Source organism: Rhea americana, unplaced genomic scaffold (assembly GCF_003343005.1).
Source record: "Rhea americana isolate MKP2758 unplaced genomic scaffold, rheAme1 scaffold_431, whole genome shotgun sequence".
NCBI classification, from domain to species: Eukaryota; Metazoa; Chordata; class Aves; order Rheiformes; family Rheidae; genus Rhea; species Rhea americana.
Genome location: NW_028186570.1, coordinates 4,400 through 20,181, shown reverse-complemented (window position 1 = coordinate 20,181; position 15,782 = coordinate 4,400). Strand labels below are relative to the sequence as shown.

Here is a 15,782-nt window from a genome sequence, read left to right as displayed (position 1 = left end):
AAAATGCCTCTGTATTGAGACAGGCATTTTTAAGTGCACTGGCCTGTTTGGTGAGTGGGGGACATAATTGTCAGTGATAAGCACCAAACCTTGTCTTGTGAGTGGGTGCCTTTCTCAGTGTCATGGGTTTAAGATGCTTTCATAGTAGATGAAACGATTGTTTCAGGTCTAAGTATTTTCTAAAAATAGCCTTCCAGCTACAAACAGACAAAATACTACCTTCGTTCATCCACCAAATGGATAGCCTAAGATGACAAAGGAGTGTTGAACAATTTATAAAAAATATGAAGTACCTTCATTCATCCCAGTGGCTCTCTGCAGCGGATCGAGCTCCTATAGTCCCTACATCAATGCTTAAAAGGAACTAAGTAAAGGGAATATGCAGCTCTGTGTCTGTCCTCTAAGTTGACAGTAAAACAGTTACAAGTTAAAATGCAGACTCAAACTGATGGTGTTCTCGTAAGTAGGTTAGAAACTTTGACTGATACCTTAAACCAGGTTAGAGGGTATAGAGTAATCCATGCAGTGGACTCCGTGTTGTTTCCTTTGGGCTCAGAGAGACACTATATTTCGGACTACTCAGTGTTTTCAGATACCGCTGGAATTGTAATTCACAAATTTGTAATTGGTATAGGAAAGCACCCTTGTTCAGGAAAAATAATTAAGTAAAAGCTATATTCCAATTATGCAGTGAAAAGTAAGTGTATAGTACTTAAAATTAAACAGGTGCTAAGTTGTTTACCTGAGTCATGAGACATCTTGCTATAAAGTATTTTGTAATTCAGTTATGTCTCAAGTATTAATAGCACCTGAAAGTTAATCTATCTGAGGACTTAATGAAGACTGACCTACAATTTACAGGGTGCTCCTCCACACCAACTCCCTTTGTGGGCACTCTTTACATGCAGTTTCTATAAGACAGTTCACTACTTCTGTGTATTTATAACCTTCCTCATTCACAATAACTTCCCTTTGAAGGTGAATATTTAATTTTATCACTGAATACTACTTTCTTGATCTTCCAAAAGACATCTCTCACCGCACTTGCTGAAGGTACTTGGAGTTCTAATGAGAAAAAGTAGATCTTCTCGCTATAGTGATTGGATCATGCCAGAAATATTTTAGATTCTTATAAAAGTATTAGAAGTAAAGTACTTTCAGACTGGAAAAGAACAATTGAAACCACAATTGTAGAAAAAAAGGAAAAAACCTACAAATATGTAGGGTGTGGATCAGCAAACCATTCAATTAGCATATTGATTGACAATACTTTTACACACAGATATGTTTAAAAGCTGGCAAAACTGCTGTTTTGGAGTCTTTGTTMCATAACTCATTGGTCATGACACTAGGGCTCCAGAAGTGGTTTCTCAGATCTATGTGGAAAACTACTTAGGAGAAAAAATATTTTTTATTGAATATAGTGTTTTAATACCAAAAATCCTACCTAGAAAGCTACCTTTTCTTTCCATTATTTTGTCAAAGCTGCTATAAAGATTTAATCAAAAGAGGCAGAAGTGCTTAGTATGTTAAAGATTTGTTTTTTTGTAATTGAAGTAAAACAGGCAGTATGTTACTTCACTTGTGTCTTCCGTTCTGCTTACTGATAAATAGCCCGGTCTCAATCTCTGAAATCACTGCGACTTTTGTTACTGAATAAATTTAGAATAGGATCATGCTTATCATCAGTTTCCATTATTATCTTGAAGTAGATTTGTTGGTGTGTTCAGGTAAGGAGAGGTGCATAAGCACTCCCAGTTATTACGACCAATAATATTAGCTTCTCCATTTCTGGAGAAGAAGATGCTTGCTTAAGACCAGCGATGTGCTTGCCTGCTGCTGTCGCCTGCCGAAGCCGCCTGTCTCTTGACAGGAAGTTATTGTTGCTGATGAGATAGACCACTGAAATTATACATCTTCAATTTAGATTTTATGAACATCACGAAAAACATCTGTTTTGATTTATTATTTGAATAGAACTGATGAAGAAATCAACTCTTGGTGGAGATCCCAAGATGGAGTTTCTTTATACTGTCCCTTCCTATCCCACTATTTATTCTGAATGACAATATCAACTTTTGTAGCTGAAATTCTTTTAAAATAAAAGGCCTATATTTTTGACTTGAAGCAGAAACACACCATTCTAGGCTAAATGAAGTAAAACGGTCTCCTCCTCAGTTTTGTTATGTATGGGATCACCTGCGAGAGAATATGTGATGCAGAATGGATACAAAAATCCCAAAAGTAAAACACAAAAACCATAAGATGTTTCTAACAAAGTCTAACAATGCAACTGCAAATGCAAGAAAAGCATCTCCTATGAGCTGCCTTCCTCAAAGATATTTCATTTTATTTTTTCTAGTTGCTAATGTGATGCCTGCCTACATTTTTTTTTCCCCAGCTCAATTTACTGGCTCAAATGTTGAACAATGAGGACAGTATCTTCTCCTTCCTCCCTTTAAAGTCTGAAGTCATCAACGCTGTCCAAATGAGTGGATGGAAAAGCTTTTTTGGTCTCATACAAAAATCATGAGGTTGGAAAAACTGAGGCAGCAGGAAGCTTGGGAAACATGTCCCGCTTTTATCTCATGCAAACCAGTTCCTCTGCTGGCCACAAACTGAAGAGGCAGAGTTTATGCTTTAATGAATATTCCTATCTTGCTCCATCTTTAACTGAAAGTAGCAGAATATTGCCATTTCAGCTAGGAAAGCAAAGTGTTCTTTCATGTAATTTTTAATTGCCTCATAGTCATATAATTATTGGTTTCAACATCTTTGTACTTAGACACACTATCTTTTCTAGGTAACRTTTCGGACAAGAATCTATCACTGTAATATTAACAGCCAAGGCGTCATCTGCCTGGACATTTTAAAAGACAACTGGAGTCCAGCATTAACCATTTCTAAAGTTCTCCTCTCCATCTGCTCCCTTCTCACAGACTGCAACCCAGGTAAGATGAACAACTTTTGCATTTGCATTCATTCCTGCTTTATACTCTGTCGGCTATTAGGACCTGTCTGGTGCACTGTTTTACTACTGTTAAGAGAAAAAGACAAAAATGTAGGTTTTAAATTTCATTCCATTAAATGGATGCATTGTGTAGAAAGACAGCACAATTTTAGGAGTTCAAGTGTGTTTTTAATACCTGAGAAAAAAAAATCTGTTAATTTAACAAGTTAAATCAGTAGGGAATACCTTGTAGTAGGCATTAATTTGGATATAACAACCAGGATATTAGTATCAAGAAATATTAATGAGTTAATAAATATTGAAAAGGAAAGGTTTCATTTAAATATACTGGTAATATGCTCTCTTGAAAGAATGTTAATAGTACTGACAATGATAGATGTCTAACACAGACTCTACAAATAATGAAAATTAATTTAAATGAAGTTTATTCAATATCTTGGACAGCCAGTATGAGTATTCAAAGCAAGCTGTCATTCTTATTAACTAGCATAGCACTTAACTTCTTCGCTCAGCTCTTAAGGATTTGTTTTCTGTTACTGACCACTAGATTTGTAATTTCCTCTTTCTCTTACCGTATTTACCAATGAATTATTCTGAGTATAGCCATGGAAAATCATGGTATATAGAAATCATGAAAGAATTATTAAATACAAATTAGATGATTGGCTTCCAAGTCATGCTGCTGGTTTGATTTGGTTATTCTGCACCTTGCATTTCTTTTTTTTTAGTTTGCTGTGTGATTTTTAAACATTTAGTTTTCCTATTTTAAATTTTTCTCCCCAACCAGAGGGCTAAAAAATAAAGGGCAGAATGTGAGATTCTTGTGTAACCAGTGACTGAGTCCAAAGCGGTAATGGAGGACTAAATTATTGCAAAGCTCAGAGTAAGGTGAAAGTGGACCCAAATGCAACTATCTTTTTTTTTTCTTTCATGTGGGTTTGTTACAGCATATGGCATTAAAAACCTCGCTGTTCTGACTAAGAGCTGGAGCTGCAGAGGAGACCTAGCTTACCATTTCAGGCATGGTTATTGCAGGTATATTGGATACTTTCTACATACCGTGCAAAAAGATTGACTTTGGGGAGTGTGTACCCCCAAAAAGTACCTACGTGATGTCAGGCAGATTGGTGACAAAAACCTAAAGAAAAGAAATGAATGTTTGCTCAGCTGTCTTAGAGAACTGGTGAAAAGCTACAGGAATACTGTTGTAAAATTGGTAGTTTCCAAATAGCAAAAATGACTGTTTCAGAACTTAACAGGAAAACTGTGTTGGGAGTCAGAAATTGGAAATACATATCCATTCACTTATATTCACCTGTCTTTAAACAGATACAGCTTGAAATTTGGCCAGTCTCAAGTAGTGATTTGAAATTTAGAAGTTTACTACTTCCGCCTCCTCAGTCTTCCCTAAGACCCTGTTAAACAACAGTACGTAAGAGGAACACTGAAAACAGTTACTCACAAAATATTATCAAATGCAACAAGTAAACGTACTAAAAATGGGAAGTTATTTTTCTCTTTAGCTTCTTCAAGGTAGTAACTGTAAGCATTGTCAGGACTGCAACTAAAACTAAAAAGTTTTATGACGTGTCATTTGCARTGTAAACATTCCCTTTGCATACAGAGTAGCTGTGGATGTTGTTACTGTTTCATGTTAAAATCTTCCTATGAATTTTGGAGGTATGCATGCAATTTCTTATTTTGTATTGTRAGCTCCCCTCGTTTGAGGGGCTGATGGCAGGTAGATGTGAACTGCTGAGTTAGTTTTGCCTTCCGGTTAGATTGCTTGTCTTTCGCTAGATATTTGCTTTCATTAACTTTCAGTTTTAGTGATGTACAGTAGAAGGCTTGCATAAATGTAGGGGTTCTTATTTTTCAGTGTGTTGCCCAACACCCTAGAGCCTCTTCTTTTCTGATCTTTTTGCACTGCTTGTCCCTTTTATTTTTGATAAAATTTTATCATTACCAAAGTATTGGATGGGATGTTCCTTGATGTCTGGATTGAACATGCTGCTTTAAATTGGCCCCTCCTTCTCACAGCGGGCAAAACACTTACAAATATCTTGGCGCTTCTAATGTATAGGCACGCACACCCCCATATAAGTGTATGTATACACACACCAAGACATACATATATGTATTTTACTCGCTGTCAGCTGGTAAAAATGTTCTAACCCCTCTGTCCCCTCCTCACGTAATGAGGCTGCCTCTTTTTAAGGGCAGAAACCCAACAGGGGTCTCGATTTGATAAGCAACTTGGGGCTCTTTGTTCACCGTTCAGCAGGCAGAAGCGGATCAGGTCAAATGGAAAGGCAACGCTGAAGCCCCCACAAACATAAACACTTGCGATGGGGGAAGTTTCCCACCCCTGGCCTCTCTGCAGGGAAGAAATCAAGCATCAGTTACCCGGTAGTCTCACATTTATGCAAATCTTCATTAGAACAACAAATCGCGCTAAGAAAGGCAGCTAATTAACCCGCAGCCGTCCGCGGTGATTAAAGGGAGCGGGAGCCCAGCTGCAGCTCCGCTGGCAAGCGCCGCTGTTCCTCGCAAGCAGGCTGAGCAAATGAAAAGCGGTATTTGCTCCTGCCGCTCCTGCCGTCCGCCCGCTGGTCTACAACAAGCGGAGAAGAGAGGCTCCTTCCCGCCTGGGTGTGCGTCGCCACTCTTTGTTCCCCATCACTCAAGGCAGCAGCCAGTTTGTCCTTTTTTTAAAAAAAAACAACTCGTGCAATCCTTTGCTCGTAAGCTGTCTCAGACCCTTCAGTCCTGATTATTATTAATTGTCTCCATTTTGCTTGGCAGTGTCAGACAGTAAACTGTGTTAATGAATGTCTGAATTTTGTAACAGCTGGCTGACTTTTTTAGGAGGGGGAAGGGGTGATGTAGGATTTGTGTATGAGTGAACATGTGTGAATTATCTGTGAATGTGAGAGAGCCAACTGGAATGGCATCAGAGAGATGTAGCAGATGATGGGATATGCTAGCATTCAGGCTGGAGATTAGTGTTTTTCTTTAAGGTGGTACTCTGGGGGCATGCCATACATCTCCTTCCACAAAGCAGGCCCCCARTTTTGTAAATATTTTGGCATATGCCAGTAACCCCAGGAAATCCGATAGCTATCTTCATCTGCATAAAACTGAGCATGTGAGCAAGTGTTTGTAGGCTATGTGTTCGAGTACCGAGACTAAACTTACTTTCCAACATTAGCTGTTAGAGCTTGCCTGCATGGGTAGCTATTCCAGATTAAATCCATGTGTGGACACTCCCTTCTTTGATAATGGATTTAGTAAGGAAAAACTGTCTTGCTCTGGAGTAAAAGTTGACTGTACATTAGGTACTCAAGAGTAGCTCTGAGAGGGTAAATTCCCACACTATCTTAATCCAAAATAGCTTTGAAGTATAAATGGCTCTGCAAGTTTTGTATTTTTACAGAGATTGAAATGTGAAAAAAAAACCAATTATTTGTATTTCTAGACAGCTCATCATGATGGTCTGGGTTAAAACATTTACTGCTCTAGTTTGCTTATTCCCACCTCAGCCCACCAAGGTTTCTCAGATCCTGGGAAAATCCTCCTTTGCAAATGCTTTAGAGAAAACAAATTGAAACAACAAGAAGATTGCACTGGAGCTTTTTCTTTGCATGTCCTCCTTTCTCACACATTCAAAACTTGGACTTTGTTGGGCTGATATCACTGGTTTCTTAACAATCTAATGTAGAATTATGTCTCTTAATAACACATGGCGAAGCCTTGACTGGGACATCAGAACAAAACCTGTTAAATCTCACTCACACTCTTCACTTTTTGKGCAGCTGTTTGCCTCTAGTTGCTTACTGTTTTTTCCATGTGCAAGTTCTAAAATCAGTAAGAATTTTACCTCTCAATCATACTATTGGCATTCTCTACCAAGAAAACTGAGTCCACTGTGCAGACCTTGCTCTTGCCCCGTTGTCTGTGTGACAGACTGTGTCCGTTTGGGGAGCTCCTGGGATTTCACTGGGGCAGCAGTATGCAGCACCTTGAAAGTCAGGATTTGTACAGTGATGCTGGACCTGGGCTAAGAAGGGACATCTGGATACCGTAAGCAATCACAGCATTTTTTTTCTTCCACAAGTGTGTCCGGTTACACTGAACATTTGTCTGGCAGCTGTAGTAAAGGTAACTACTGAGGAGCTCTTTGAGAACCTCACTTGCTGTGGTGTTTAGAAACCTCTCCCTAATTTCTGGCCTGAACTGACTCATGGGAATTTTATACCCATTTGTTTTTAAGAAAGTCTTTTCTTTTTAAGAAAGTTTAAATGGCCGTTTTCTCTTCCTCTTATTCATTTCTGATACATTAATGAAGAACCATCCTGTTTCCTCTTGGTCTTTTCTTTGCTGCACACTAACCAGGGTTATGTATGTAAGCCTCCTTCTTGTGTTTTTGATCATCCTTGCAGGTTGCCCCTTTTCTGCCCCTGCATCTTGCTGAAGTCATCATTCCTGAGTGTGACTGATTTGTGGGAAGTTTATTAATGCATGGTGCACAGCTAGACAGACTAACCTGCTCATGATCACCATCATCTGGGTTGAAATATTTACTGTTCCCAGTTGGATGTTCCTGTCTCACTCTCAGCCCTGCCAAAAGTTATTTCTTTCTGAGCCCTGTCATTTTCACTGTTTGTCTGACTGCCTTCTAACCCAATTCCATGAAAAGGTCTAGGTTTAAAAGAAAAAAAAAAAAGAAAAGAAAAGAAAGAAAGGTAACTTATATAGGAAAGGGACATTCACCTCTGGGAAAAGGAATGAGCAAACAACTGACAGCAATATCCACTTTAACCTGTGTCAGCACTAGCCAGGTGAGTTGGTATTACTCTGCTCCTAGATACTTCAGTGGTGCATCATAYAAGCAGTGTAAAGCTGCTTATCTCTTATTGTCTTTTAAACACACCAGAAAGTGTGAGCTAGTTTGTTCAGTATTACATTTAAATTTTGTGGTGAATGTAGTTTACAATTGAAGCATATATGCCCTCATCAGTAAGTGTGTTTGCAAGAGTGAATGAGTTGGACAGATACCACTAAGTTACAGTGTGGGTCCCATTAGAGTTAATAGGATTTATAGCTGCTCAGCACTTCTGAAAAGTAGACTGCTTCTGCTGCTTATGTTAAGAAACTTTACCATGCATCTTAGGGTATTCAAATGTAACATACCCCAGTTAGAAATATATATGTTGTTTTTTTACAAGCACTGCCATGAATCATGACTTTACTACATAGTTTTGTAGTTGTTAACCCACATTAAGTAATATGGCTGTACACTTACTGACTTAGGTTTACCTAAACAGGGATGAACAAAGTCAAACAACATCCTAAGATTATAGAGATCTTTACTTGCCAAACTATGGGACACAGGAGACATACCTTCATGCTTTCTTTTTATGAGTCATCTTTATGTTTTGCTTTTTTCCTTTCCATAAATTTCATTGTTCTCATTGCAGAGTAGGTGGTGTTGGCAATTGTGGATGAGATACTGTTGTTGCTTTTCGGTTACAGCAACAGGTTATCCAGGTGGTTTTGCAGGATTCAGGTTTGCCTAAATATTTTCTGCCAGAAAACATAAACACCCTTATCTGCAGCTGCATGAGGGTGCTGGCATTTAGAAGACTTTAAAGATGGGACACAGCTATTACAATATTTTTCATTTTTTCTGAGATTATAAGATCGTTGTATTATCATCCTTTGCAGAGAAGGATTCAGCCGTGTACCTTAATGCATATCTTTAATCCTCAATGGGATCTGAAACAGCACTTTGGAGAGTGACTTTTCAACATGAGCATAAAAGCCCTAAAAGCCTGAAGGGTATTTGTCCTGCTACAAGACTTCTGGAATTGCTGCTATGTGTTTATAGGACCTTTGCAAAACAGAAGTCAGTGGGGAGTTGTAAGTCAGATAACGTGCAAGGAAAGGCATTGAATCAGCCTGCTTGCTCTGTTTCTCAGCCCTCCTCCCCTTTCAGCCAGCAGCACACACTTTCCTGGTGATGCAGCCTCTCCGTGGTTTTCCTCCTTGCTATGGCCAGAGGGAACTTGGCGTGGTGCCGCAATGCCACTGCACCATCCCGCAGCAGGTTTGCTTTTAACAGCCTTCCCCAAAGCTCAGTGCGGAATTTCTCCAGCCCCAGCCCATATCAGCATGCCTTAAGGGAGTCSCCAGGCTACAAGGAAAAGCACAGCATGGATAGGTTTGATGTTTGGAAAGTCCTGACTGCCCATGCATTTTGAATTTGCACTAGTGTTTTGGAAATTTAGAGCTTCCTCTAAATGCTTGTTGCTAGTAATTTCTTAATCATTGCCATCACTAAGATATTTACAGTGGTAGATCTAGATAGGCTGGTTAAAGAAGCCACTCGCCAGCTGCCAGAGGCGACTACCACCTGCGCCGTCCCTGGGACGGATCTCATGCAAACCTCAGGCATGAAGTAGATTAATTCGAGCCCTCCCTGGAAAACCTGTCCGCGGTTAGTTTAAGCCRCCAGGTGTTGACTTGACGCCCACTGGCACGGTCCATCCTGATCGCCACTGCTTCGGGGGCGATGGTCTCTGCTMCAGGGGCATTAGCGTCCAAAATTGCCAGGGCCGTTTACAAAGCAAGCRTGTGTTAACACTTTAAATTCCTCGTAGCTCTGCTCTTTCAGCTGATTTGCTCCAACCATACCTGTAACTGTTTGAATATACTAATAGGCRTCCACTTTCTCAATAGGTCTATTTTCAGTATTGCTGAAAGATCTGAAAGTGCTAGCCTGTCCAGAAAAAGTTTAACAATAAATCTAAGGTAGCTTAATAAAGGAAAATGTAACATAGCTGTAAAAATGAAATCTGTTCCATGCTGGAACATTTGGCTTTTAGTAAGGATTTGGCTGACTTGTGGTCACAATTCTGCTGTTTGCCTATCGTGTTCCAACTTTAAAATAGCTATCAAGGCCTGAGTAATGAAGAACAGGTCCGCATCCCTTGCCGCTGAGCACGCTGGATGAGTCTTTTTTCCTCCCTCTGTTCTTCTATGTATTTAGATCTAACAGGAARCAAGTACGATGTTTCTCCTCATCTGGTGCTTCTCCATAGCCAAGGCTGCTTTCTGTCAGTGCCAGTGCATGTCAGATGCTCCTTCTGCAATTTTTTAGACTTCCCAATTAGCATTCCTTCTTTTCCCCTCTCCCCCAGTTGTGAAGTGAATTTAGAAACTCTGGATGACAGCGAGTTCAAGCAATGAGCCACTTCTCATTTTCCTCATTCCTGTAATTTTTTTTCCTTAAAGCCATAATCTGCACAGTTTGCTCCTATTAAAAACCCTTGCTACAGAATCAAATCTGATTTTTTTCCTTCCCATTTAGCTGTTTATTAGCTTCATTCAGTTTATCAAAAAGAACTTTTAATCTTTCCTGTGCCTAAATATATTTTGTACTGTTTTATAATGAAATTACATTTCTTTTTAAAACGTACAGAAAACAGGAAAAATATAAATGCTTCTTCAGAAATAATCCAGCATGTTTTGAGTAGATATGTCAAATGTAGTAAATATGCTGGAAAATGACTGATGCAGTTATGTATTGGCAAAACAATATTTAATTTGTTCCATTTTATTAGGCTGGCTAACCACTGATACTTGGCTTTTTCTCTAGCACCCATAGGCTACCACTTGCATCATCACAGCATAGTACTAGCACACATAAAACAAAATAATCTAATTTTGCCATGTATCCTTTTTGTAAGCAGCAGAGGGTCATGTGAACAGTGGAATTGCTCTGTTGTCTGGGATTATTTATATTCTTTAGCTTGGAGCTATTTTTCCCTTTCCTTCAGAGTTTGTATGCTATGTTCTGTTAGGAATGGGGATGGATTCTAGTCTGTTTTAGCACAGTGGGAAAAACTCTTTTTGCATACTGAGCAGGGGAAAATTCTGTGCCTTGTCACTCAAACATGGTGACGAATAAAAGGCAGTAAGTAAAAGTTAAAACAGGAGTCAATTCGTGCAGTACTGTTTTTGCTTTGTGCTAAGTTACAACATAATCTGCTCTCTGTTCCTTTTAAAATCTCTCACTTGAGATGTCCTCAGATGAGATTAGCTAGCTCTTGAGAAAAATCCCAGTAGGTTTTTTTCTTAATAAATATGAAAAGTAGTGTGCTATATCACCCTGCGAAGTTGTTGCCACTGGACCAGGAGCAGTGTGGACGGGTGCATGTGGCTGATTGATTGTTTTACATAAAGGCCGTGATAAAAAGTTGTCCTAAAGGAGCATGAAAGGAAAATGCAACACAAAACCGATCATTTGTGTTCTGCCCTCTGCAACTGCCGAATGACAGCACCAAAGACAGGATTGCCTTGGGAAAAACCCATCAGCACCRATTTCATTCACGTGAGCAAAGCTCTCACATCAATTGTCACAACATACTTTTTGCCAGAAAGTACCTGTTTATTTTTAAATACTTTATATTCCCCTGTGAGTCCTGCAGAAACTGCTATGTATTTTGACTGATTGAATCATATGTCCTAGAGTTCATATTTACAGATCTTTGATTGTCTGGACACACTGCTGCAATATACTAAAGGCACTTACACACCTRCAGATGCAGGTAGAGACAACCAGCAGGGTTTTCAATACTTCCCATGGGATTTAGGCATTTGAAAGTCCTGCTAGGAGTCTCTCTGCACTGTCAGGCAACTACAAAATTTTTATATATCTGGTCGTGTATATCTGCAGAAGCATATAGCTGTATCTTCAGATATACACCTACCATTTATCACACATATCTTCAGAAATACATGTATCACAGAGTTCAGTTCTGTGGCTGGGATTCATAAATATGAAGTTAAAGGTGTAAATGCAAACAATGCAGCATCACATTATGAAAATTATACATACATAAATACTGAAAGGGAATTAATTTGCCTAGCCATAAAGAGCCGATAAAAATATTCTAAGTTTTTGTTCTTCCCAATTGACTAAGTCCCCTCAACATGAGCCAATGATTGTGGGGATTATTATAACAGCAGGAAAAGCATTTGTGAACTGTCATCCCTTCAGTAATTCTCAAGGAACTATGTCTTGGAATATCTCCTAATTATGTGTTCAGGGGGAGGAGGCTAGGATCAAGATTACTATTTATCTTGGCTTAAAGCTTTGCTCTTTTCAGTCACACACCGGCAACGCGTTATGGGCAGAAGAGCGTTGTTTGTGAGCACTGATGCATTTCATATATGTAGATGTATATTATTTGAAATTCACAAGCTGTCATGAAAAAGATTAATATAACTGTAAGAAATAAGATTATTTGGAAATATTTATTTTAAAATCACAATAATATGGTTTCATACATCTAACGCGTCTGTTTAAGTAATTTTTTCTCTGAAAAGTGTCTGGAGTTACATAAGAATATTGGTGGGTGGTATATAATTTAAAAAGTAAATGGCACAGATTACTTTATAAAAAATAAAATRTGTATGCTGGATTTTGTGATACGTAAGGCGCAGTGTAGTCATTTGATATAGCTCTGGATGTCAGTCGCACATGCACTTACCCTGTCCCTTTTCTATCTATCATCTGATGTATTTTAAACATTACAAACAGTAATCATTAAAAAGATTGAGGATTATAGACAGTCTCAAGCAGAAGAACTGTTATATGCCATTTTGTCAGGTAGGTTGCCTGTAACTGTTCGTTGCTCCACGGTTCAGTGAAGGGTATAAAATTCCCTCAAAGCACGTTACTCATGCAGTAATAGTTGAGAGGAAATTCCTTCCTAACCACAGCTAATGATCAGATTATGTGTTGAAGCATGAGCAGTAATAGCCTTTGCAATGATAACTTAGCTGGTGCCATGACTAGTGGGTCTTTTAATCCTTTTTTAATTTTCCTAAACTAATTGCCTTATAATATTCCTACACTATATTCTTCTATGTGTGTAATTAGTTGGTGTATGAAGCATTTACTTCCTCTTAACTTTTTCCAAATGTATTGATTTTCTGCTTGTATTCCTCTTTTACTATGGAAAAGATGAGCAAGACTACTTAATTTTTAATAATCTTCTTTATAAAATTGCCTGTCACATCTTATTTTGTTTTATCTTTTCTTTCAGAGGAAATAAGCTTAGATTTTAATTGTTCCTTAAATGGAATGATTTTTGGTTTGACAATGGTGCTAATAACCTTTTGTACTTTTCAATATGTTTTTTGCACCTATTTTGTATTTATTTAAGATTAGGTGAGGAAAATTGAACTTGAGACATAATAATACCTACCAACAGTTTATTAAATGGCATTTGATTAAATGAATGATCTACGAAAAACCAAATCAGTAAAGAGACTTTGTACATCAGTGACAAGAAATAAATGTAAAGGGATTTAATTGGCAATAGTAACATAAAAGATTCTTTTCAGTATCCTTAACCAATCCTAAATATTAGTATACCCTAAAAGTGGCATCTAGAATATAGAAAATTCAGACTTTTCTAAAAATGGAAGCCTCACTGAAAAAATTACACATCTTACTTTTTGAAGATTTTCCTACATAGAGTTTTTTGAAAGGTTTGTGAGAAATACACATTCAAGGTCTTTAAAAATTCATGCACCTCCGTTCAAGAAACACCTGTTTTCACGAGGTCTACTTTAACCATAGTTAAGTTAAAAGTACCTGAGAAAGAAAGAGTTTCATTGAAAAATGCTACGAATATTAAAGGTTACAATTCATTGTGCTTCCAATAAGCATATGTAATAAACAGTAAATCTTTGGGAGAACTCAGACCAAAATAAGACATCAATTTGAAATGTTTTGCTACGTAAAATATTAGAATAAAGCAATTAGTTATCTTATATTTAAATTAAAATCCTAGCTTCATTTGAGTAAGTTCCAAAATATAACTTCTGCTTTCAAAGTTCACTCCAGTCACTTACAGTCGTTACTTGTACTTTGTTTCCTGCAGGTTTTGTCTAGCCAATACAGACACTTCCTTAATTACAATGGAGTGTTTTGAATGAAGTCAATACAACACATTTGGGCTTAACCAGTTCTATTTCTACGGCTCAGAAATGCTTTCTTTTCCTTACTGGATATATTTTCTCACTAATAGAACTACATATATTTAAGAAGAAAAATAATTAAAACTAGAAAGTAAGTAACATTAGCTATCACAGTCTATTCCTACACTTAATTCTCTAATCTCATAATAATATAATCTAATATTCAGTATTCTCAGTACAGATAGCTCAAGTCTCAGCTGGTATCTCTCCAGTTAATGACTTTACCCCAGATTTTTCTTGTAGATTTTGTTCTATGTTGCTAAGTGTTTTTTTCCCTCTATAACTTTTTTAACACGAAGGCAAGGACAAAGCTTGAAATTTTTTACTGTATGTTTCTATTTGATTGTGAACCAAATTTAGGACCCTGATTAGTACAAGTCTTTTTAAGGATGCATCTTCCTCTTCTTAAAATACAGTTATTCTTGTTCACTGTAGAAATCACACTGTTCCCAATTCTTTAAGTTCCTGAAAGGATGCTGTCTTGCTACATTTGGCTTTCTAGCAGATTCACAACAATAAAGAGTCAGTTTTGAAAAACATCATCACCAACACAAAATTTATAATCCTTGGTATAAATACTCTAGCTATTAAATCATTAAATATCTCACTTTCTTGAATTCATATTCCTGAATGGTTCAGAATCTGCTTTCAGCGATGATTTACACTACTGCAAGACAAGTCTTTTTATTTTGCATGGCTAATTATTCAGCAGGGGAGGAGGAAATGATTGTTTGTTTTTCACAGTTTTGCAGAGCCATCATCAGCAACCTATAAAACAAATTATAGACAGTATATGCTTCAAAATCCCTATTTCCACAGAAAATCAAGTTCAGGTACATAAACTGGAGGATCAGACATCTACTTAAACAGCAAAGTGTACAGTGTAACTGAACAAATTTAGGGATGGGCTATACAGTAAGATTTTACATTCATGTGGGATACAAAAATAGAACTCTGCTTAGTAAATTGTTGGTAGAATATTCCATCTGCACAAGGCATAAAAAAGGCACTGCTATGGAATGGACCATTTTGCAACTTTAAGATGAATTAGATTTTGGAAAATTCTSCAGGACTGGAAAGCTCATCACTTGGGTGTTATAGTATCAGTTAGATAAGGTGGCATAAGAGTAGAAGATACCACGGTATTATGTTAGCAGAAGGAATGCCTGCATGACCTTCCCTATCTTTTCCACCTCTGCTTTCTATRTTTTTTTTCTGCAGGTTAAGCTTAGGACTTTTTAGGCCAGTGCCTGAAATCCCTTGATAAGTTGAGTATCAGTTAGTCAGACATGAAAACAGAGCCAATATTATCCATCATACAGGAAAGAGGATTTCCGAGGAAAGTTATCTAACCTGTTACTAACTATGAAATTATCACGTTAAATATCATAAATTCAATCCTTATCCAGGTTTGCCATGTAACTTCATTGCAAGTAATCCAGGCACTAAACCTACTTACATGATGAATGCTAATTATTTTGTTTAACCTGTTTTTCCTTCTAGTCCTATTAGATCTTGTTCTAAATTAAGCCTAATTATATTCATATTCTGAAGTTAATTTAGAAGTGCATAGTCCATTTGCTTACTGAAATGAGGCTATTTTCTCACTCAGCAGCTGATTCTGCAATCATTCTCAGAGCTAGCACAGCCCTCCTCTTTTTTTACAATAGTCCATGTCTCGTTGTGTGCCTTGACTTCAGCAAGGATTTTGATGCTGTTTCCCATAACATCCTCCTAGATAAGCTCAGGAAGTGTG

At 37.7% G+C, this 15,782-nt stretch overlaps 1 protein-coding gene across 1 annotated transcript in view; it reads left to right on the top strand.

Annotated features, from left to right (window-relative positions):
• Positions 1-3,061, top strand: part of LOC146589808 (ubiquitin-conjugating enzyme E2 E2-like) — a gene marked incomplete at its 3' end in the record, with an annotated part of 180,398 nt that extends 177,337 nt beyond the window's left edge. The window contains exon 4 of the mRNA XM_085315614.1: positions 2,804-3,061. Coding sequence (XP_085171740.1) covers positions 2,804-3,061 — 258 coding nt within the window. The remainder of the gene's footprint in view (positions 1-2,803) is intronic.
• Positions 3,062-15,782: the final 12,721 nt, after the last annotated feature.